Consider the following 22,865-nt stretch of genomic DNA (forward strand, 5'->3'; position numbering starts at 1 on the left):
TGGGGGGGGGGAGGGAAATGACTGCTGGGCACTCCATTATTCCCTAGGGAGAGCGATTCCCATAGTGAATTGAACTGTGGGTATCTGGGGCTGTGGGTGGGGGCTGTTTGTTTGAGGTAGAGTCACCAAATTTGCAGCGTAGCAACCAGTGCCTCTCTTCAAAACACCCTCAAAGTTTCAAAAAGATTGGACCAGGGGATCCAGTTCTAAGAGCCCTCCAAAAAGGTGCCCCTTTCCTTCATTATTTCCAATGGAGGGAAGGCTTTTAAAAGGTGTGCGGTCCCTTTAAATGTCCTCCTGTGATGGCCAGAACTCCCTTTGGAGTTCAATCATGCTTGTCACAGACTTGATCTTGGCTCCACCCCTAATGTCTCCTGGCTCCACCCCCAAAGTCTCCTGGCTCCACCCCCAAAGTCCCCAGATATTTCTTGAATTGGACTTGGCAACCCTAGGGGAATTCCCCATTTTTACAGGCTTCCCCCCGCCCCCAGTCAGCTGGCCGGTGGGGGAAGCACTTCCCACACAGTCACCATGTATTTTTAGAGCTCCGGCAGGCTTAGAAACCTGCAAACAAGTCCGTTTTTAAAATGTGTGCCTTTAAAGCTGAGCAGGAAGCAGGAAACAGGAAGTGCTTCATGGGAAAGGGTCAGTAACAGTTTGGTCAGAGAACACTCCCTCCCTTTGTTTTGCTTTCGTTTTCAGAGCAAGTAAAGTTATGCAGGAACCAGACCCAGTAAGCGTTTGTATGTGAGAGAGAGAGGCCCTCCCCCCCTCTTTAGAAAGTGGGGGAGGGAAATGTCTACTGGGCACTCTATTATTCCCTATGGAGAATGATTCCCATAAAGAATAATGAGGAATTGATCTACAGGTATCAGGGGCTCTGGGGGGGGGGCTGTTTTTGAGGTAGATGCACAAAAGTTTTAGTATAGCATCTAGTGCCTCTCCCCAAAATACCCCCCAGGTTTCAAAACGATTGGACTAGGGGGTCCAATTTTATGAGTCCCAAAAGAAGGTGCCCCTATCCTTCATCATTTCCTATGGAAGGAAGGCATTTAAAAAGGAGTGCTGTCCCTTTAAATGTGATGTCCAGAACTCCCTTGGAGTTCAATTATGCTTGTCACACCCTTGTTCCTGGCTCCACCCCCAATATCTCCTGGCTCCACCCCCAAAATCTCCTGGCTCCACCCCCAAAGTCCCCAGATATTTCTTGAATTGGACTTGGCAACCCTAATGTACATTCATAAGGCCTCAGTTAGGCCTCCTTAGGACAGCACAGCAACACTCCTGCTGCCGCTCAGACATGCCCAATGATATTCCTTGGCAATGACTAACTCGGCCACTAGGTGGCAACAACTGAACATAACTTATACCTCATGACAGTGGTGCTGCCTTATGTACCTCATGGAGGGTTCAGTGTCTCTGACAGCTAGTTGACCAATTGTTAGCAGTCTGGAAGGGCAAGAATCTCCAAGGCGCATGCCCACACCCTCAGAATGTGGCTTACGAACAACGTAAGAAGAACCCTGCTGGATTGGACCAGAAGTCTATCTAGTCTAGTGGCCTGTCTCACACAGTGGCCAACCAGGTCCTCTGGAGGGTCATGACAAGGCATAGAAACTGAGGCCTTTCCTTGTGCTGACTCCTGCTACTGGTACTCAGAGAGTTTTACTGCCTCTGAACTAAAATGGAGGTTCATTTTAGTCACCATGGCTAGTTGCCACTCATAGACCTATCCTCCATGAATCTGTCGGGGTTTTTTTTTTGCTTTCAAGTCACAGCTGATTTATGGCAACCCTGTGGGGTTTCCAAGGCAAGAGATGTGCAAACGTGAGACCATGGACTTCCTTAGTGGTCTCTCATCCAAATACTTTCCAGCACCGACCCTGCTTAGCTTCCAAGATCTGACACAATCAGGCTAGCCAGGTCAGGGGATGAATTTGTCTAATTCCCTCTTATAAGCCAACTATTCCTGTGGCTGTAAAAATAACCTAAAAATATGACAAAAGGCTGCCCTGGGGGAATCTGCCATTCTAACTGTATTTACTCTTCAGCTTGGAGAAACGTCGACTGCGGGGTGACATGATAGAGGTTTACAAGATAATGCATGGGATGGAGAAAGTAGAGAAAGAGGTACTTTTCTCCCTTTCTCACAATACAAGAACTCGTGGGCATTCGATGAAATTGCTGAGCAGACAGTTAAAACGGATAAAAGGAAGTACTTCTTCACCCAAAGGGTGATTAACATGTGGAATTCACTGCCACAGGAGGTGGTGGCGGCCACAAGCATAGCCACCTTCAAGAGGGGTTTAGATAAAAATATGGAGCAGAGGTCCATCAGCGGCTATTAGCCACAGTGTGTGTGTATATATAAATTTTTTTGCCACTGTGTGACACAGAGTGTTGGACTGGATGGGCCATTGGCCTGATCCAACATGGTTTCTCTTATGTTCTTATGTTCTTAAGAACATAGCAAACTTGTGATGTCGTGACCTTTGCCACAAATTGCTTTGTCAAGTTTGCTGCAATCCATTTGCCAAAGACTGACTGGGGACGCTGTGATCGTTGCCACAAATCAGTTTGCCAAATAAATCTTATCATAATTGGGAGTTGGTCCCGGGATGAGTTTACTGGTGTGCCAAACATTCCAAACTCCTTCCTAATCAGTTAGCAATCAGCTGTTTCGCCACTAGCCATACCAGGCCTTATAAACAGATGGATCCAGAATCCTGGAGAACCAGGAGACTGTGTGGAGTAAAGCCCTGGAGCTGCATGGGTATGCAAACAAGCATGCGCACTGAGTGAAAACATCCAAATTGCAAGATGTTATGGTCCCACTGTACACTGCATTGGTCAGGCTGCACCTGGGATATTTGTGTGCAGTTCTGGAGGCTTCACTTCAAGAAGGATGTGGACGGAATGGAGCGGGTGCAGAAGAGAGCAACAAGGATGATCAGAGGCCTGGAGACCAAGCCTTATGAGGAAAGACTGAGGGACTTGGGGATGTTCAGTCTGGAGAAGAGGAGATTGAGGGGGGACAGGATTGCTCTCTATAAGCATTTGAAGGGTGTCAGAGGAGGACAAGGAGCTCTTCCTATTGGCAGCAGGACTCGCAATGATGAATTTAAATTAAGGATGGGAAGGTACCAGCTAGGTATTAGGAAAAACTTTTTTACGGGAAGAGTAGTTCAGCAGTGGGATCAACTGCCTAGGGAGGTGGTGAGCTCCCCCTCCCTGGCAGTCTTTAAGCAGCGGCCTAACAAACATTTGTCAGCGATTCTCTAGGCTGATCCTGCATTGAGCATGCGGTTGGACTAAATGGCCTCTATGGCACCTTCCAACTCTGTGATTCTATTATTCTATGCAAAGTAGGGGGGATGGGGGAGTTTTCAGCTGCATCCAGGGCTGGCAACTTGTGGCTGGGAGATTCCTGAAGATTTCTGAGATGGAGCCTGGGGTTTGGGGAGGGAAAGGACCTCAGTAGAGTATAATGCCATGGGGATCACCCTCCCAAGCAGCCATTTACTCCAGGGGAAGGAATCCATGTCATCTGGAAATCAGTTGGGTTACTGGGACATCTCCAGTCCTCACCCAGAGGTTGGCAGCTCTAGGTACCTCTAGCAGCAAAGGATACTTTTTGTGTCACCTTTTCCCAGTTATTACATGTCAAATGAATGAAAGGGCTGTAGTCACCACCGGTAGGCTTGCCAGTCCACAGGTCCCAGTGGGGATTTCCTCATTTTTGCAGGCTCTTCCCTGCCGCCAGCCAGCTGACCAGTGGGGGAAAATCCTGCTCCAACAGCCACCATGTGCCTTCATATCTTGCAGGCTTAGAAGACGCTTGCAATTGTTTGTGTTTTGGAATGTGTGTGTACCTTTAAATCTCAGCAGCAGGGAAACAGGGGGTGAGATGGGCAGGCAGAGCCAGGAGCATGTGAAGCTGTGAGAAAGGCAGAGAGCAGAGTCCCTCTGTTTAGCATTCACTTCAGGAGTCGTTTCTATAGTAAAATGGGTAGGGAAAAGTTAGCTAGAACCTGAGTATGGGATGGATGAAAACTCCACCCTCTAGGCTCCCCTTTTGTGTTGCTGTCTGAAGAAGCTGGTTGAAATACAGCAAACCGTTACATGCAGCAACTCCATGAGTAATTGCCCCAGTGAGATCACAAAGTGTGGGCTTTCAAACTCTGTTTATTTTGGCTGCTTTGTGAATGTGCGTATGTGTCCCTTTAAAAAGCCATGCTTGGAAGTGCTTCCAAAGTCTAACAAGAAGAAGAAGAAGAAAATATTGGATTTATATCCTGCCCTCCACTCCGAAGAGTCTCAGAGCGGCTCACAATCTCCTTTACCTTCTTCCCCCACAACAGACACCTTGTGAGGTGGGTGGGGCTGGAGAGGGCTCTCACAGCAGCTGCCCTTTCAAGGACAACTTCTGCTAGAGCTATGGCTGACCCAAGGCCATGCTAGCAGGTGCAAGTGGAGGAGTGGGGAATCAAACCTGGTTCTCCCAGATAAGAGTCCGCACACTTAACCACTACACCACTTAACACACTTAACCACTTAACTACTACAGCATTACACCACTTACACACTTAACCACTTAACCACTACACCAAACCAAAGGGATCTTGTGGGGGTATGACAAATTTCACTTTCATTTAGTGGAAGTGCAGCTGCCAGGGCAGGCAGAAAAAGAGGATGAGGAAATGAAGGCTGTATTCAGGGGAACGGCACTGCTTTATTTTTATTTATTTAGGGAATGGGAAAGTCTTCTGGCTCCACCCCAAGGTCTCCTGGCTCCACCCCCAAAGTCCCTGGATATTTCCTGAGTTGGACTTGGCAGCCCTAGTCACTGGAGAGTTACCATGCAAAACCCTGCCCTACTTGGGCATTAAGAGCAAATGCCCTCTCAGGGCCATTCCCTGATTCTCTTTCGTTTGAATAAATTTAGTAACCACACACATATGTATTAGTTTTCTTAAAATATATATATTAAAAGTACCCAGTGCTGCTGTGGTCAGACCAGAAGCATTTGTGAGTGACACAGGGTGTGAGTGACGCCATGGCAGGGAGGGGGAAGAAAGTTGCTAACTATTTACATGGGGGAAATTACAACTCATTCATGATTTGGAGTTGGGAGTAAGCAGTGAAGTGGCCAAGTTTGCAGATGACACTAAATTGTTCAGGGTGGTGAGAACCAGAGAGGATTGTGAGGCACTCCAAAGGGATCTGTTGAGGCTGGGTGAGTGGGCGTCAATGTGGCAGATGAGGTTCATTGTGGCCAAGTGCAAAGTAATGCACATTGGGGCCAAGAATCCCAGCTACAAATACAAGTTGACGGGGAGTGAACTGGCAGAGACTGACCAAGAGAGAGAGACTTGGGGTCGTGGTAGATAACTCACTGAAAATGTCAAGACAGTGTGCGGTTGCAATAAAAAAGGCCAATGCCATGCTGGGAATTATTAGGAAGGGAATTGAAAACAAATCAGCCAGTATCATAATGCCCCTGTATAAATCGATGGTGCGGTCTCATTTGGAATACTGTGTAGAATTCTGGTCACCGCACCTCAAAAAGGATATTATAGCATTGGAAAAAGTGCAGAAAAGGGCAACTAGAATGATTAAAGGGTTGGAACACTTTCCCTATAAAGAAAGGTTAAAACGCTTGGGGCTCTTAGCTTGGAGAAACGTCGACTGCAGGTGACATAAGAGGTTTACAAGATTATGCATGGGATGGAGAAAGTAGAGGAAGAAGTACTTTTCTCCCTTTCTCACAATACAAGAACTCGTGGACATTCGATGAAATTGCTGAGCAGTCGGGTTAGAACGGATAAAAGAAAGTACTTCTTCACCCAAAGGGTGATTAAGATGTGGAATTCACTGCCACAGGAGATGGTGGTGGCTAAAAGCATAGACAGCTTCAAGAGGGGGATAAGCATATGGAGCAGAGGTCCATCAGCGGCTATTAGCCACAGCTTATTGTTGGAACTCTCTATCTGGGGCAGTGATGCTCTGTATTCTTGTGCTGAGGGGGCACAGTGGAAGGGCTTCTAGCCCTACTGGTGGACCTCTTGATAGCACTTGGGTTTTTTGGCCACTGTGTGACACAGAGTGTTGGACTGGATGGGCCAATGGCCTGATCCAACATGGCTTCTCTTATGTTCTTAACGCCTATGGTCATTTGCTAAACCTCATATGCACCAAACAATGCGCATGTTCAAAGCCAATTGGGTGTCAGTGTGTGTGTGTGTATACTGTTCTGCCAGGAGTGCAGCTGCCCTGTGGGCCCCATAGATTGGCTCATCAAATAGTCAATCCAAATGCTGCTAAACCAATGGGATATTCGCAACAAGCAATTAAAATGTGACCCGGGCCTGCAGGAGTTTGGACATGTCTAGTGATGGTGTGCTCAGCATCACAGGTTAGGCTCTAAAATGGGTGCTAGCCTATGTTAGGTCTGCCATGATCACCCCCATGCAATTTCATTGCCTTCTGCTCACCAGTCATTCATGGGGCATCAGTAATTCATGAACTCTAAGCATAGGTACAGAGGTACAAAGAAGAGGTACAAGGACTCCTTGAAGAAATCCCTTAGCACCTGTCACATCAACCATCACCAGTGGTCTGACCTAGCCTCAGATCGCAAAGCATGGAGGCACACCATCCACCAGGCTGTCTCTTCCTTTGAGAACACACGCATAGCTGGTCTTGAGGACAAAAGGAGATTGAGGAAGAATCGCACTGCTACAGGACCAACCCTAAATCAGACTTTTCCCTGCAGCCGCTGTGGCCGGACCTGCCTGTCCCACATTGGTCTTGTCAGCCACCAGCGAGCCTGCAGCAAACGTGGACTATTGCACCCTTCTTAAATCTTCGTTCGCGAAGCCAAGCCGAGAGAGAGAGAGAAGCATAGGGCTGCCAGCTTACCTGGAATGAACAACACAAATTGCGGGTGAAAAAGTCTTAAAGACCACTTAAATCCTTTGCAAACCAAATTCTGTTATATTCATAAAGGTAAAGGTAGTCCCCTGTGCAAGCACCAGTTGTTTTCGTCTCTGGGGTGACGTCGCATCACGACGTTTTAACGGCAGACTTTTTTACGGGGTGGTTTGCCATTGCCTTCCCCAGTCATCTACACTTTCCCCCCAGCAAGCTGGGTACTCATTTTACCGACCTCGGAAGGATGGAAGGCTGAGTCAGCCTGGAGCCGGCTACCTGAATCCAGTTTCCACCAGGATCGAACTCAGGTTGTGAGCAGAGAGTTCGGACTGCAGCACTGCAGCTTTACCACTCTGTGCCATGGGGTTATATTCATAGAACACACCAAAAGAGCATGTTATGCTTCTCATATATTACATAAGTTATTCATATCATTGCATTTAAAACATGAACCCTTGTCAAAGTTCTTAAAGTTACAGTCCCATGCACCTGCAATTAGCATGTCCTGCAGTCATCACTCCACAATTTACACATCCAGCACCAAATCCGGTTGCCAACTTTTCTTCTCTGATGGGTGATGTTGCCAGGTAGCCCTTGTAGACTGTAAAGTAGCTGTATTTCTTTCTGCCTTCTGAGAGCCAGTTTAGTGTAGTGGTTAAGTGTGCAGATTCTTATCTGGACTCCACTAACAGCTGCTGGAATGGCCTTGGATCAGCCATAGCTCTGACAAAGGTTGTCCCTAAAAGGGCAGCTGCTGTAATAGCTCTCTCAGACCCACCTACCTCGCAGGGTGTCTTTTGTGGTGGAGGAAGTTAAAGGAGATTGTGAGCCACTCTGAGATTTGGAGTGAATATAAATCCAAGCTATGGTATGCCACAAAGTCTACAAGAAATGGAAGTCCTAGAGTGACATGTCATCCTTGCTCATCTTCCATAAATTCTTAGATCTTCAGACACTGCTCCTAAGGGATTTTACAAGCCTGAGTCAGAAACCCCAGGAAATAATGCTGCTAAGAATAATTTATTTGTGGTTGATCTTCTGTTCGTGCTGTATTCCACAGGTGTCAAGATGAAGCGGAAAAGGAAAGAGTCAAGGTTGACACATAATGCAGGCCATTAACCTGTGAAATCATGCTGCGATGTTGTAAAGGAACTCACTCCCCACGTGATGGGCATGTCCAATCCTGTTCTTCTAGGAAGGCTTTGACAATCAAGTTGTGTGTGTGCGCGAGTGAGAGAGGCTTCCCTATTCTCTGCCTCCTAACACAGAGACAGCTGTTTAGCACAGCCTCTGTCCCTAGTGCTTGACTCACTGTTTGGAACTGCAGCTTCTCACCAGAGAACTTCTTCCTTCTCTTCGTGGACCACTGGATAGCTTTTTGACCATGACCAAGAAAAGGATTGCAGTCATCGGAGCTGGGGCGAGTGGCTTAGTCTCCATCAAATGCTGCTTAGATGAAGATCTGGAGCCGGTGTGCTTTGAGATGAGCGGTGATATCGGGGGGCTCTGGAGATTCGAGGTGAGTCTGGGTGGTGTTACCTGGAGGCATCCTCGTGGAGCTCTTCTTGAAATGACAAGGCTGAAACCCATTTTTTAAAAGCCGCTCATATAGGAGGAGGGAAGGTGGGATGATCTAGCCCAGTCTCATCAGACCTTAGAAGCTAAGCTGGCTCAGTACTTGAAAAGGAGACCACCAAGGAAGGCTCTTCAGAGGAATGCAGCGGCCAACCACCTCTGCTTCTCATTTGCATTGGAAAATGTCTTGCTGGGGTTGCCAGAAGTAAGTTGTGACTTGATGACACATACATACATACCCATATAGCAGGGATGGCCAAAATGTGGCTCTTTCACACACATTGTGTGGCTCTCGAGGCCCCCCCCACCCCATTGCCAGCTTGGAGAATATATTTGAAGTTAAAGTTGCTTTCTTTCCACTTCTCTCTTCCCCATCTATTTGCGGCTCTCAAACATCTGACATTCACGTCTTGTGGCTCTCAAACATCTGACATTTATTCTTTGCGGCTCTTACATTAAGTAAGCTTGCCAAATAGGAATCCAACAGGGCACTCTTAAGAACACTTTCCTGGGAGTAAATTCCACCAGTTAGATCGGAGTAGGATTCTAAGTAGACTTGCTTAGGATGGCTCTCAGGTCAGGTTTTGTGTGTTTGTGTTTAAATAATTTGTGTTGCTCCTAACATCACCCAGCTTGTACCGAAGCTATCATCTTATTCTGCCATCAAGTTGTGGCTGGCTTGACTTACCCGCAGGGGTTTTCTAGGCAAGAGACGTTCAGAGATAGTCTTGCATTTGGACACTAGACATCCTCGGAAGTCTCCCATTCAAGTGCTATCCAAGGCTGCTTATCTTCTGATGAGATTAGGCTAGACTGGGCCAGCCAGAAACTATTATTTTAGGGTGCTGATAAGGATTGGCCTGGCCCGTTCCCAGGTGCTGTGTTTGGGCTACAAGCCACAGCTCTGGACCAGTAAGTCCCCAGTTCAAATCTCCCCTCTTTCCCAAACTAACCAGGCAGCCTTCAGCAAGTCCTTCTGCCCTGGTTTCAGCTTTCCTTCCTGCTTTCAGCATCTCAGACTGGCACTCCTGCCTGGATTCGGTCGTTGATGTTTTGTTGAATCCTTTTATAATTATCAATGTTCTTTTTAATTGTTCAAATGTTTTAATGGTTTTTTTTTTTAAAGTTCACCGCCTTGGGAACTGTGATTGGGTAAAAAGGTAGCGTTAGAATGTTTTAAACCATCAAGTAATTAAAAACAATAAATGCCCAACCTATTTGATTTAACAGCACACCTTGTGCTAACAGACTGTGCCCTTCTGCAAGTGGGTCCACTGAAACTGTGTCTCGTGTGCTATTAGTTATTACATTAATATTTGGCACAGCATTTTAATGTTAAGTCTCGTAGTATCTTAGAGCTTCTGGATTCATATAAACTGCTGTATCTATTAAACAACAACGATGGGAACACAACTGATGCTGCGGCAAAGTTTTTTCAGGCTGCTCTTATACTCAGGAATGTATTGTAGTTTAAATTTGTATTAGACTGACTTTTGACTTATTTTTGTACAGATTTTAGGCCCATTTAGAATGTTCTTTGGTCTTGACTCATGTTGGCATGTTTTATCTGTTTGTATGCATGTGCATGAACATCTATTTTTTCCCCTCTTTCATCCCTCCTTTAATGCCAATAAAGCTAACCGAACTGAAACCTATTTGACAGGGATTGCAATAAGAAAATGTTGGGCAGTGCTTGCCATCCTTAATACCACCTCCGCTGTGCTAAATATTGATTACCTCATCAACAGTTGGTGAAATCTTCCTGGCAGGAATGAGAGAGGTTCGTATCTCACAGGGCTTTGATAGGAATGTAATAGACCTCTCCCTTCACCTTGTGGTGTGGAGTTCCAGATAAGGTTGCCAGTCCCCAGGTCCGGGCAGAGGACCCCCTGGCTTCCAGGGGCTTCTCCCTGCCACTGGCCAGCTGGCCAGCAGAGGAAACCATGCCCCCAGAACAGCAACATTCCATGATGACGCTCTGGTTTGAGGGCAAAACTCTATGGTTTGAAGCCAGTTTTACTGTAGTTTTTTTTGCCCCAAAACCAGAGCGTTGCCATGCAACATCCCTGATGCGATGATGTCGCTTTCAGGTGACACTATTATGCTGGGGACGTCCCAGAACACCTCCCAAACCCACTGGTGGAGTAATGAGGGGACCTGGCAACCCCGGTTCCAGAGGCTTGGTGTCGTTTGGATAAATAATAAGAATTATTATCATTGTATGCCAGGGCTTTTTAATAGCAGGAACTCTTTTGCATATTAGGTCTCACACCCCTGTTGTAGCCAATCCTCCAAGAGCTTACAGGAGGCCCTGTACTAAGAGCCCTGTAAACTCTTGGATGATTGGCTACATCAGGGGTATGTGGCCTAATATGCAAAGGAGTTCCTGCTACAAAAAAAGCCCTGCGTATGGCAATGTGTGTAGTATAGCCAGGAGGTCCTAAAACTGTCTGGCAGCCAGAGAAGGCTGAAGGCAGAGAGGCTCTCTGAAACCAGGAGCTTCCTCTTCAGCCAACTAATGCCTCTCCCTCTCTCCTGAACCTCCAGTGGAGCCTTCTTACACATGAGCTTAGGGTTGCCAAGAAATATCTGGGGACTTTGGGGGTGGAGCCAAGATCAAGGCTGTGACAAGCATTATCGAACTCCAAAGGGAGTTCTGGCCATCACATTTAAAGGGACGGCACACCTTTTCAATGCCTTCCTTCCATAGGAAATAATGAAGAATAGGGGCACCTTCTTTTGGGGCTGATAGAATTGGACCCCCTGGTCCAATCGTTTTGAAACTTGGGAGATATTTTGGGCACTAGATGCTGTACTGAAAATTTGGTGCCTCTACCTCAAAAAACAGCTCCCCCAGATACCCGCAGATCAATTCTCCATTATTTTCTATGGGAATAAATCTCCATAGGGAATAATACGAGTTCCCAGCAGACATTTCCCTCCCCTCCCCCCGCTTTCTGATGACCCTGAAGCAGGGGGAGGGCCTCCAAACCAGGGGATCCCCTGCCCCCACCTGGGGATTGGCAACCCTACATGAGCTTCTCACACATGAAGTGCCAGTTCTGCTCTTCACAGATCCCATCCCTACCGCTGAACAGTCAATTTGAATCCCTCATGAACCATTCTTTTGTCAAATCTTTCTGTTTTAGTCAGACAGCAAATTCATCATCTGAGGATATTCTGTAAGCACAAGTAAGGGGGTGGGCACCAGGACGGGGGATTGTGGCTTTGAGGGCAAAGATCGGGGAGCCCAGCTGAGACCCAGCCTGCGCCTTTAGTACCGAAACTTGTTCTAAAATTGCATTCTTCCCTGAGGGAATATTCTTAGCAGCAGTGGGAAGATGCCGGTTTCAGAAGAGACAAAAAGGCTCGGGCTGAAGTAGTTAGGATGGCTTGCTGATATTCCACAAGCCATAAAAGGAGGAATTATTCAAGAAAGGCTTTTGACACCACCACCTCAAGTTTAATTACCCATGCTTCTAAATTTTTGTGGGCTTTTAATTGTATATTTAGTTTGGTGGGGGTTGTTTTTGTTTTCCTGTCAAGCTGCAGCTGACTGCTGGCTGACTCCTTAGGGTCTTCAAGGTAAGAGATGTTCAGAGGTGGTTTGGCCTTGCCTGCCTCTGTGTAGCGACCCTGGTATTCCTTGGTGGTCTCCCATCCAATTGCTGACTAGGGCTCACCCTGTTTAGTTTCAGAGATCTGACAAGATCAGGGCAGCCAGGGCTATCCAGGGCATGACATATTTAGATGAAGAGGAGGAGGCCTTGGATTTATACCCTGCCCTTCATTCAGAGTCTCAGAGTGGCTTACAATCTCCATCCCTTCCTCCCCCCACAACAGACACCCCGTGAGGGAGGTGGGGCTGAGAGAGCTCTGAGAGATCTGCTTTTGAGAGAACAGTTCTGAGAGAACTGTGGCTCGTCCAAGGTCACCCAGCTGGTTGCATGTGGAGGGGTGGGGAATCAAACCCAGTTCTCCAGATCAGTCCACCACTCTTAACTACTACACCAAACTGACTCCCACCAAATTTAATATTTATTTTACTAGTATCTATTTACTATTTTGTGTTGACAGTCTTCCTTTCTCACAGTATCCTTATAACCCACCTTGAGTTTGGTTTAGGAGAAAGTTGGGCTAAAAATGCTCTAAGGAAGTAAATGAGTGAGTTCTTTCTTCCTCATCGCAACCTCAGGACTAAAATGAGACTCTGCTGTGCTCAGTTCAGTTAATGGCTGGTTCTTCTCCACTTGCTCTTGAGGTATCTTCTTATCTATTCCATGGTCTTCAGGTCCTATCAAACACAGGGTAGAAGGCAGGTCTCTGGTGAAGTGATGAGAAAGACCACTCAGGAGCTACCATGTCAACAGACAAGATCCACTTTTTGTTCCATTACTCAGCCAGGCAAGGCCCAGAGTCGCTTCTGTATAAATCAGTGGATAAATCTCCCAGACCATTGTAATCCTGCAGGAGCCATTGGGATTCTGAAAGCTCCCTATCTATGTGAAGATGATGAGCAGCAAAAATTGGAGTCTTTTCATGTTAATCATGTATCTAACATAAGTTCTCAAATCAGAGCAAAACAGCAAATGGCATGTGGGAAATTCCTATGTGTAGGGTTGAAATAGAACTGCTTAGAATCATAGAGTTGGAAGGGACCTCCATGGTTATCTGGTCCAATCACCTGCACAATGCAGAAAACCCACAACTGCCTCCCACGCACACCCCCAGTAACCCCTGCTCCATGCCCAAAGGATGGCAGAAAAGAAAAGAAACTCCAGGATCCCTGGCCAAACTGGCCTGGAGAAAAAATGCTGCCTGACCCAAAGTGGTGATCAGCGTTTCCCTGGACATGTAAGAAAGGGCCATGAGAACCAAGCACCAATGTAACCCCTCCTTCCCATGATCTGCTTAAGTTCCCAGAATCAGCATTGCTATCAGCTGGCCATCTAGCCTTTGTTTAGAAACCTCCAAAGAAGGGACAGTCCACCACCTCCCAAAGAAGACTGTTTCACTGAGGAACCACTCTGTAAGAAAGTTCTTCCTAATGTTTAGCCAGAAACTCTTTTGATTTAATTTCAACCTGTTGTTCTGATCCAACCTTCTAGGTCAACAGAAAACAACTCTGCGCCATCCTCTGAGTCTAGATGGCAGCTCTTCAAGCACTTGAGATGATTATCGCATCACCTCTCAGTCTTCTCCTCCCTGCTTTCCTAGATGCATCTCATTGCCATGAAAAATCGGCAGTGTTTGAGCTCCAGATTGAAAGTCCCATTAATTTCTGTGTGATTGACTTCCAATTAAGCAAATTTAACAAATCCACCTTGCATTTCTGAAGCACCTAACAAAAGCCCTGTTGGACGTTCATCGAGTGCAAGCTGTTTCACATAGTGGCCAAGGAGTTGCCCTTTCTAAACATATTCCCTTAAGGAGTTTCAAGTGGATCTTGATGGCCAATTCTAGGCATTGTTATTCAGATTCAGCCCGCCTTGGAGAGGAGGGTGGGATATAAATGGAATTAAACGGATCCAAAGAAAGCTCTGTCTAGGTTTTAGGAACACCTCTCTGCAGCCCAGTCTTGCTCTTTCCTCATGTTTACAAGATGGGTAGCCCTGATAATCTGTCTGTAGCACACAGTAGAAAAGAGCAAGAGTCCAGTAGCATCTTAAGGACTTCTTCATCAGCTCCTGCAGCTTCCACACTTGGGCATCACTGTTCACATTGGAGTTAATGTCCTCCATGACACCGGGTCCGACAACCCTCCAGCTCCCTAACAAGGACAGCCACCCACACTCTCCGACCATGACCCCTTTGGTCAGGTGGTGCTTTGTCCCTCCTTCCTGCTCTTCCCTTCCCCACATGCTCCAGGGCTGCAATGTATGGGGGAGGAGTGATTCTTAAGTTCAGCGATTTGCAGAAGGTCCACATGGCTCAGCCAGTTTGGTGTAGTGGTTAAGTGCGTGGACTCCTATCTGGGCGAACCGGGTTTGATTCTCCACTCCTCCACTTGCAGCTGCTGGAATGGCCTTGGGTCAGCCATAGCTCTTGCAGAGGTTGTCCTTGAAAGGGCAGCTTCTGGGAGAGCTCTCTCAGCCCCACCTACCTCACAGGGGATCTGTTGTGGGGAAAAAAGATAAAGGAGATTGTAAGCTGCTCTGATTCAGAGAGAAGGGCTGGGTATAAATCTTCTTCTTTAACGTTAAGCTTCCAGAGAGTACCCCCTCCCCCAATTTTGTTCACTAAAGCATCATAGGGAAATCTTTTCAAAGCTTTAGGCTTCCCACCCCAGTATTTCTCTCTCTCTTTACATCTCATGTCAATTTCATTCCACTCCGATCATCCCTCACCTTTGTTTGCATGCAGCACTGAAATTCTTCTTCCTGCTGTTTGCCTCCTCTGTGACCCCCCTTTCAAGTCAATACCAGCAGGGAACTAAACTTCACACAGCTCTTTTTAACTCCCTTCACTAGTCGTCGTAATTTTCAAATTCATTAATCTGAGACTAGTGAGAGTCTCATATTGCTAAACTCGTGCCACTTATCAATTTTTTTTTTAAAAAGAGGGGGAAATGGAGCTTGTACACCAATGGAGAGGGGAGGATGGCGGAAAGTGCAGAGCAGGCAGAACGACCTCAGTGTGGGTGGTGGAGTGACCTTAGAGAGGCAGGAAAAGGGTGGGGTGATCTAAATGAATCTGTATGCTTTTGAATTACCTTCAGCTTGGTAATGAAGCGAGGGAAAAATCAGCACAAAGGCAATCTCGGAAAACCTGGGGAAACAGAATGGAAAGCAAACTGAGGGCTGAAGGGAGGAAAAACAATGCAGGACAAAAAAGAAAATCTGACAGACATGCACTGTGAAAGTGAGGCAAAACACCCATGCATAATAGGCCTTAGTCTTTAAGGTGCTACTGGAATCTTGCTCATGTTCACAAACTAGTCCCATTGGGCACAAATGGCTTACTCCCATCTAAATGGTGTGTAGGCTTATTTCAAGTAATATGCATAAATGTATTACTCCCTTGGTTTTCTTTCACAGCCAACAACAGGGCTTCACTTTTGAACTGGAGAGCAAGAATGAAAAATATTCTGGTCGACCACATGGTAGCCAAGGCATTTTTAGTTGGGGAGGCAATGTGTGTGTAACTGTGAACACCAAACTTCAGCATATAATTTCCTTGCTTTAATGTGCTCTTGTGGAAAACTGGACGGACTGGCATCTCGAGTCAGCTTACTGCAACCTAAGTCATTATTTCTTTGGCACAGAAAATCTTTGATTGGCTCCATCGGCCCCATTGAAGTAAGAAGGAAACTGACTAGAGGGGACTGAATCCAGTTCTTGCGGGCAGTCGCCCGGGGTGGTAGTCATCTCAGTTCTCACCCAACCTGGGAAGCCCTGTCATCATCTCTTCCCCTAGCGCTGTCTCTGAAATCTCTTCCACTCTGCTGACAGAAGCCCAGTTATCTGCTAGGGTTGCCAGGACTGGGTTGGAAAATACCTGGAGACTTTGGGGGTGGATCCAGGAGAGTGTGGGGTTTGGGGAGGGGAAAGGCTTCAGAATGGACCATAGAGTCCACTCTTCAAAGCCGCCGTTTTCTCCAGGAGTAGCAATAACTCACCAGAAATTTTTTAATTCTCGTACTCAAAATGTGTATATCCCAATCACTGTTCCCTCTAGGCTGAGTTAGTGTGAGCTAGGTGACAAATTTTTAGCCTCCAGCTCACACATTTTTGCTCAGGAAGGATGACCCCAGAGCATAATAATTTATGCAGTAGCTCACAACTTTCATGCTAGTAGCTCACAAAGTAGAATTTTTGCTCACAAGACTCTGCAGCTTAGAGGGGACTTTGATAACTTTTTATACAAACAACAATTAAAGCACACCATTCATACAATACAGACTTTTCCTTTTCCTTGAAAGTAGTGACTAGTCCATTAACAAAACCCAGGTTCTCAGATCATCCTCAGGAAATAATTCAAAAAATGTTCCTCTGGGCTAAACTCCTCCAAAGTATTCTGCTCTTGAACCCTTGAAGATCCAGTAATTGTTAAAGGAGTCCAAAGTATATGGGATTGCTCTCCTAGGACTTTTCCATGGTTTCGAATCTTTCTTCAGCCTGGTCTTTCTTTAAAGCTGCTTCACAGAAACCGCAATACATAAATTTTCAGGTTCGGATCAACACAATCAGACCTTGGATTCAGTGGGAGCTCACAGGAGCACAGCTCCTGAACCTTTCTGAGAGTTCCACTTCTTTCTTCTGAGAGTTCCACCTCCTTGTCCATTGAATAGTAGGCGCAACTGCATAACAATCCCTGGATGAGCTCCACCACCTATTTTTCTACAAAATGACCCCTAAGCGCAATAGATGTGTAGTTTCTGTTTCTGACTATCTCAAGTCACATGTGGCTATCTCAAGGAACTGTGGTTACTTTTGATTATCTCCTTTCTAAATGAATGTATTGCATATTAACGACTGGATGTCTATTTAGTAGGAACTGTGGGTCTATTGGATTGACGTTGGTGTTACAATTCATGAAATACATTCAGAGACTATTTCTGTACTTTGATATTAAGGTTTGTTTAGCATCATCAGCTGTAACTGTATCAAACTCATGCTTCGTTATTCACAGTAGTCATTAGTCTATCCTGTGAATGTTTTTTGCCCCTTTTTTTGCCCACTTGGAGGCAAAAATACAGGTTGGCAGGGGTGGAATTCTAGCAGGAGCTCCTTTGCATATTAGGCCACACACTCCTGATGTAGTCAATCTTCCAAGAGCTTACAAGGCTCTTTTTTGTAAGTTCTTGGAGGATTGCCAACGTCAGGGGTGTGTGGCCTAGTATGCAAAGGAGCTCCTGCTAGAATTCCACCCCTGCAGGTTGGGAATTGTACCCTCTACCCTTGCACATCCCTCCTATGCTGACATCTCGCTAGCTAAAAACTGAGAATCTGAATGTTTAAAAGAGAGCAGAGTTTTGTGAAAAAGCTGGGGTGTGCGTGAAAAAAAAAAGGATATGTGCAAAGGGAAAAGAAGACAAAACCGTGGTCAGGATCTGGTGCAGTGCTCCATCCGGTGACCTTCAAGGATCCATCCTTCAGCATGTTTGGGAGAGCAGAAGTGGGCTACTTGGATGCTCTCTTCCCCCACCCCCTGCCCTCCTTAGGTGAGTGAGTTACAGACTGGTGGTAATTAAAGTTTATGTGTCTCTCGAGAAGGGCCTGGAGCAGAACAGATGTGGGACTTCTGTGTCAGCACTGCAGAGATCTGATCTGTGTGCATGAAAGGGAACATTGCTAAATTGTATGCTGATAATTACCTGCCCAGGAAACATTTCAAAGCTACATATTACATTGCTTTCAGGTCTGTCAGGGTTTTGTAAAACCAGGCATGCCAGCTGGGGTTGCCAACCTCCAGTTGGGAGCTGAAGATCTCCCAGAATTATAACTTATACTTACTTGTACTTACTTATACTTATTTGTACTTTATACTTTATTTGATTTCTATCCTGCCCTCCCCGCCGAAGCAGGCTCAGGGCGGCTCACAGTATAAAACCGCAACGAACAATTAAAATCCATACATATTATAAAATTACACATTCTGTAATTAAAACAGTCAAGAGTAATTTGGTGCTAGTCTCTTAGATGTTATACAGTTTCAACGGCTTCTTCTAATGGAGAATTATAACTGATCTTCACACCACATAAATCACATTGACTAGATGAGCTACCGTAAATAGTCTGGGTCAGGGGTAGTCAAACTGTGGTTTGGGAGCAACGTGTGGCTCTTTCACACATACTGTGTGGCTCTCAAAGCCTCCACTGCTCCTTCAGCTGGCTTGGAGAAGGCACTTGTCTCTTTAAATCCCTTCTCCAAACCAAACTTGCCAGCAGCTTGGAGAATGCATTTAAAGTTAAAGTTGCTTTATTTCCATCTCCCCTCCCTCCACCTCCCTGATCTATTCCCTTCCTTCCTGCCCTGTAGATCTCAAACATCTGACATTAATGTCTTGCGGCTCTCAAACATCTGACATTTAGGAGTTGCCCTAAGTTTGTTGCAACTTGACAGCACTTAAGTACGTAAGAGTTATTTCTTCCCTCCTTGAACCCATGGAATTGTATTTTTGTGAAGGAGGTGTGTGTCTTTAGTGCTGTGAAGTCACTTCTGATTTAGGGTGACACCTGTGAAATAATAACCTCCAAAAGAAGTTGGCAGCAACTGGTGAGTAGAGACAATCCCTCGCTTCAGAGTCGCCAGAAAGGGTGGGGGAGGGAGGGAAATGTCTGCTGGGCACTTCATTATTCCCTATGTGGAGATCGATTCTCATAGGGTATAATGAGGAATTGATCTGGAGGTATCGGGGGCTCTGGGGGGGGGCTGTTTTTTTTGTGGTATATTTTCAGTATAGCATCTTGTGCCTCTCCCCAAAATACCCCCTAAGTTTCAAAATGATTGGACCAGGGAGTCCAATTATATGAGCCCCAAAAGAAGGTGCTCCTATCCTTCATTATTTCCTATGGAAGGAAGGCATTTTAAAAGTTGTGCTGTCTCTTTAAATGTGATGGTCAGAACTCCCATGGAGTTCAATTATGCTTGTCACACCCTTGCTCCTGGCTCCGCCGCAATGTCTCCTGGCTCCACCCCCAAAGTCTCCTGGCTCCATCCCCAAAGTCCCCAGATATTTCTTGAATTGGACTTGGCAACCCTACTGCACTTCCTGATAAAAGCAACAGTAAAACATTACATGCTCCACTGATCCCACCTCTTCGGTAGCACATGGGACTTCAGGGGAGTCTTTTTATATCTGTCTCCCCTCTAAAATTGCAGGGGGGAGGACTTGTCATCTCTTTTCCTTATGTTATTGTCTTTTCCGGTGACTTCCTGATCAAAGTACGATAGCCATGGAGTGGTCCTTTTAGTGTCTAGAGAGGCTTGATGAAGAAGGTGGCGTTCATTAATAAAAAATTCTTAGTATCCTCACCAAATTACAATGCCCGGGATATTTCAGGAAAAGTATAACAGTGAACCTGAAAGAAAGCTCCTCTGTCTTTTCCATGAAATACGCCCCTGTCAATCTTTTCCTTTGTTTTGAAGTTGCTAACCATGCCATTCTGCTTCTTGTAGGAGGAACCCAAGGAAGGCCGGGCCAGCATTTACAGATCTGTGATCATCAACACTTCCAAGGAGATGATGTGCTACAGTGACTTCCCCATTCCTGAAGACTACCCCAACTTCATGCACAACTCCAAGATCATGGAATACTTCCGGATGTACGCCAAGCACTTTGACCTTCTGAAGTACATCCGCTTCAGGGTAAGAGCGAGGCTCACAGAGAAAGAAGGTGCTGAACCAACTGGACCATGGAAGTTGCACCCAGGCCTCATTTGGGGCAGGAGCTCACAGGAGCAGAGCTCTGGATGGAACCTCTAGATTTTATTGTGCTCTTTCTTTCTTAACCCCGCCCCCCCCCCAATACTTGCTTCTCTGGGCTCCATTGTTCAACCCCCCCCCCCGTGGGAATTTTGCTGAACTCTTAAGATTTGATAAACTTTCTAATATTTCCCCTCACAAAAAACTGGGAAATAACCAAAACATGTAAAGCAGACTGATGGAAATCTTCATCATGCCACTGTGGCTACATAGGAGAAAGTAATTTAAAAAGTATAATGGGAGTAAGGTTTTATGATGACAATTATAATGCAAGAAGCATTTTGAGGTAAGTGTTGAGCTGATCTAGTTTAGTACACCTTCCAGTGATGTCGGGGTGTGTGTGGCATATGCAAACGAGTTATGCAAATGAGTTGTGCTAATGAGCTCCGGCACCTCTTTTTCTATGGAATGACCCCTGACACCAAACCTTGTTGAGCTCCAAGGCAAGGTGGATTCTCAGAGCACATGTGGGTTGTTTCTTGCCCTTTGATAGCTCACGTGGGGCAATGACTGCTCTGGTGGGGTACGTTGAGTGAAGAAGGGCAAAGAAAAAAGACCTAAGCCCTTCAAGTGTCTGTTTTCTTATTTCCAGACTAAAGTTTGTAACATCAGCAAGAGTTCAGACTTCGCTGAAACGGGTCAGTGGAATGTTGTCACAGAGACCAATGAGAAACAGGAGTCCTCTGTTTTCGATGGGATCATGGTATGCACTGGCCACCATACCAACGCCTACCTGCCACTGCACTCTTTCCCAGGTACCTTTGCTGCTTCTGGGACTCTACACATGACTGTATTTGGGTATCACTGATTTCTCTTAGAAGCTTAAGCCTGGTGGTGTGAACCAGAAAGGAAGGTTGAGGTTGTATAGACACTTAGTCTCCTAAATCCATTTTCTAAAAAATTTCAAAGATTCTGTTAATTGACAAAAGCATATACAAAGTAAAACAAGTCATATAAATAGCAGAAATTACATGTGAAACTCAGGTAGATTAGAACAGTGTTAGTGTAATGAAAAGAGCCCATGGTGCAGAGTGGTAAAGCTGCAGTACTGCAGTCGGAGCCCTCTGCTCATGACCCGAGTTCAATCCCAGCGGAAGCTGCTTCTGGTAGTCGGCTCCAGGTTGACTCAGCCTTCCATCCTTCCGAGGTCGGTAAAATGAGTACCCAGCTTGCTGGGGGGAAAATGTAGATGACTGGGGAAGGCAATGGCAAACCACCCAGTAAAAAGTCTGCCGTGAAAACGTTGTGAAACGTTGCCACTCCAGAGTCGAAAATGACTGGTGCTTGCACAGGGAACTACCTTTATTTACCTTTACCTTTTAGTGTGATGAAACAGTAGAAACTATTCTCCATACTGATAAACTACAAACAGGAAAAGAACAAAATCTTGATCCATTCCAAGCCTAGAAAAGAAATATATATATATATTTCTTGTTCAGTTGCACAGTTGAGTCCGACTCTTTGTGACCCCATGGACAAAGTCACACCAGGCCCTCCTGTCTTCCACCATCCTCCGAAGTCTGCTCAAATCCGTGTTTGTCCAGCCATCTCATCTTTTGCTGTCCCCTTCTTCTTTTGCTTTCTGTTTTTCCTAGCATCAGGATCTTCTCCAGGAAGTGTTCCCTTCTCATTTGGTGGCCAAAGTATTTGAGCTTCAGCTTCAGCATCTGACATTCCAGGGAACAGTCTGGGTTGATTTTCCTTAGGACTGACTGATTTGATCTTCTTGCAGGCCAAGTGACTCTCAAGAGTCTTCTCCAGCACCACATCTCAAAAGCATCTATTCTTCTGCTCTCGGCCTTCCTTATGGTTCAGCTCTCATAGCCATACATTACTACTGGGAATACCATCGCTTTGACTATATGGACTTTTGTTGGCAGGCTGATTTCTCTACTTTTTATTATACTGCCCAGGTTCGCCATAGCTGTCCTCCCAAGGAGCAAACGTCTTTTAATTTCATGGCTACAGTCACCATCTGCAGTGATCTTGGATCCCAGAAATGTGAAGTCTGTCACTACTTCCATGTCTTCCCCTTCTATCTGCCAAGGTGTGATGGGGCCAGATGACATGATCTTAGTTTTTTTTATGTTGTGTTTCAAGCCTACTTTTGTGCTCTCCTCTTTCACCCTCAACAAGAGGTTCTTTAGGTCCTCCTCACTTTCTGCCATTAGAGTAGTGTCATCTGCATATCTGAGGTTGTTGATGATTTTCCAGGCAATCTTAATTCCGGCTTCTGCTTCATCCAGGCCAGCATTCCACATAATGTGCTCTGCATATCAATTAAATAAGCAGGGTGACAATATACATGCAATATACTCCTTTTCCTATTCTAAACCAATCAGTTGTTCCATATCCCATTCTGACAGTTGCTTCTTGACCCTTATACAGGTTTCTCAGGAGGCATGTGAGGTGGTCTGTTACTCCCATCTCTTTAAGGACTTGCCACAGTTTGTTGTGATCCACACAATCAAAGGCTTTATCATAGTCAATCAAGCAGGAATAGACGTTTTTCTGATGCTCCTGTGCTTTCTCCATAATCCATCAAATGTTGGCAATTTGATCTCTAGTTCCTCTACCTCTCCAAAACTCAGCTTGAACTGGTAGTTCCCAATCTACATACTGCTGAAGTCTAGCTTGTAGGATCTTTAACATGACCTTCCTGGCATGTGAAATGAGTGCAATGGTGTGATAGTTTGAACATTCCTTGGCATTACCCTTCTTTGGGATTGGAACATAAACCGATCTTTTCCAATCCTGTGGCCACTGTTGTTTTCCAAATTTGTTGACATAATGTGTGCATCACTTTAACAGCATCATCTTTTAGGACTTTGAATAGCTCAACTGGGATACCATCATCTCTGCTCGCTTTGTTGTTAGTAATGCTTTCTAAAGCCCATTTGACTTTATTCTTCAGGATGTCTGGCTCAAGG

The 22,865-nt window shown here is 45.8% G+C and overlaps 1 protein-coding gene across 1 annotated transcript in view; it reads left to right on the forward strand.

The window, feature by feature from the left end:
* The first annotated feature begins 8,317 nt into the window (after window positions 1-8,317).
* LOC132566995 (flavin-containing monooxygenase 5-like) overlaps window positions 8,318-22,865 on the forward strand; it is a 42,185-nt gene continuing 27,637 nt past the window's right edge. The window contains exons 1-3 of the mRNA XM_060232566.1: window positions 8,318-8,452; window positions 19,630-19,818; window positions 20,528-20,690. Of these exons, the coding sequence (XP_060088549.1) occupies window positions 8,318-8,452; window positions 19,630-19,818; window positions 20,528-20,690 (487 nt within the window). The remainder of the gene's footprint in view (window positions 8,453-19,629; window positions 19,819-20,527; window positions 20,691-22,865) is intronic.

The sequence above is a fragment of the Heteronotia binoei genome, chromosome 2 (genome assembly GCF_032191835.1).
Source record: "Heteronotia binoei isolate CCM8104 ecotype False Entrance Well chromosome 2, APGP_CSIRO_Hbin_v1, whole genome shotgun sequence".
Classification (NCBI taxonomy): Eukaryota; Metazoa; Chordata; class Lepidosauria; order Squamata; family Gekkonidae; genus Heteronotia; species Heteronotia binoei.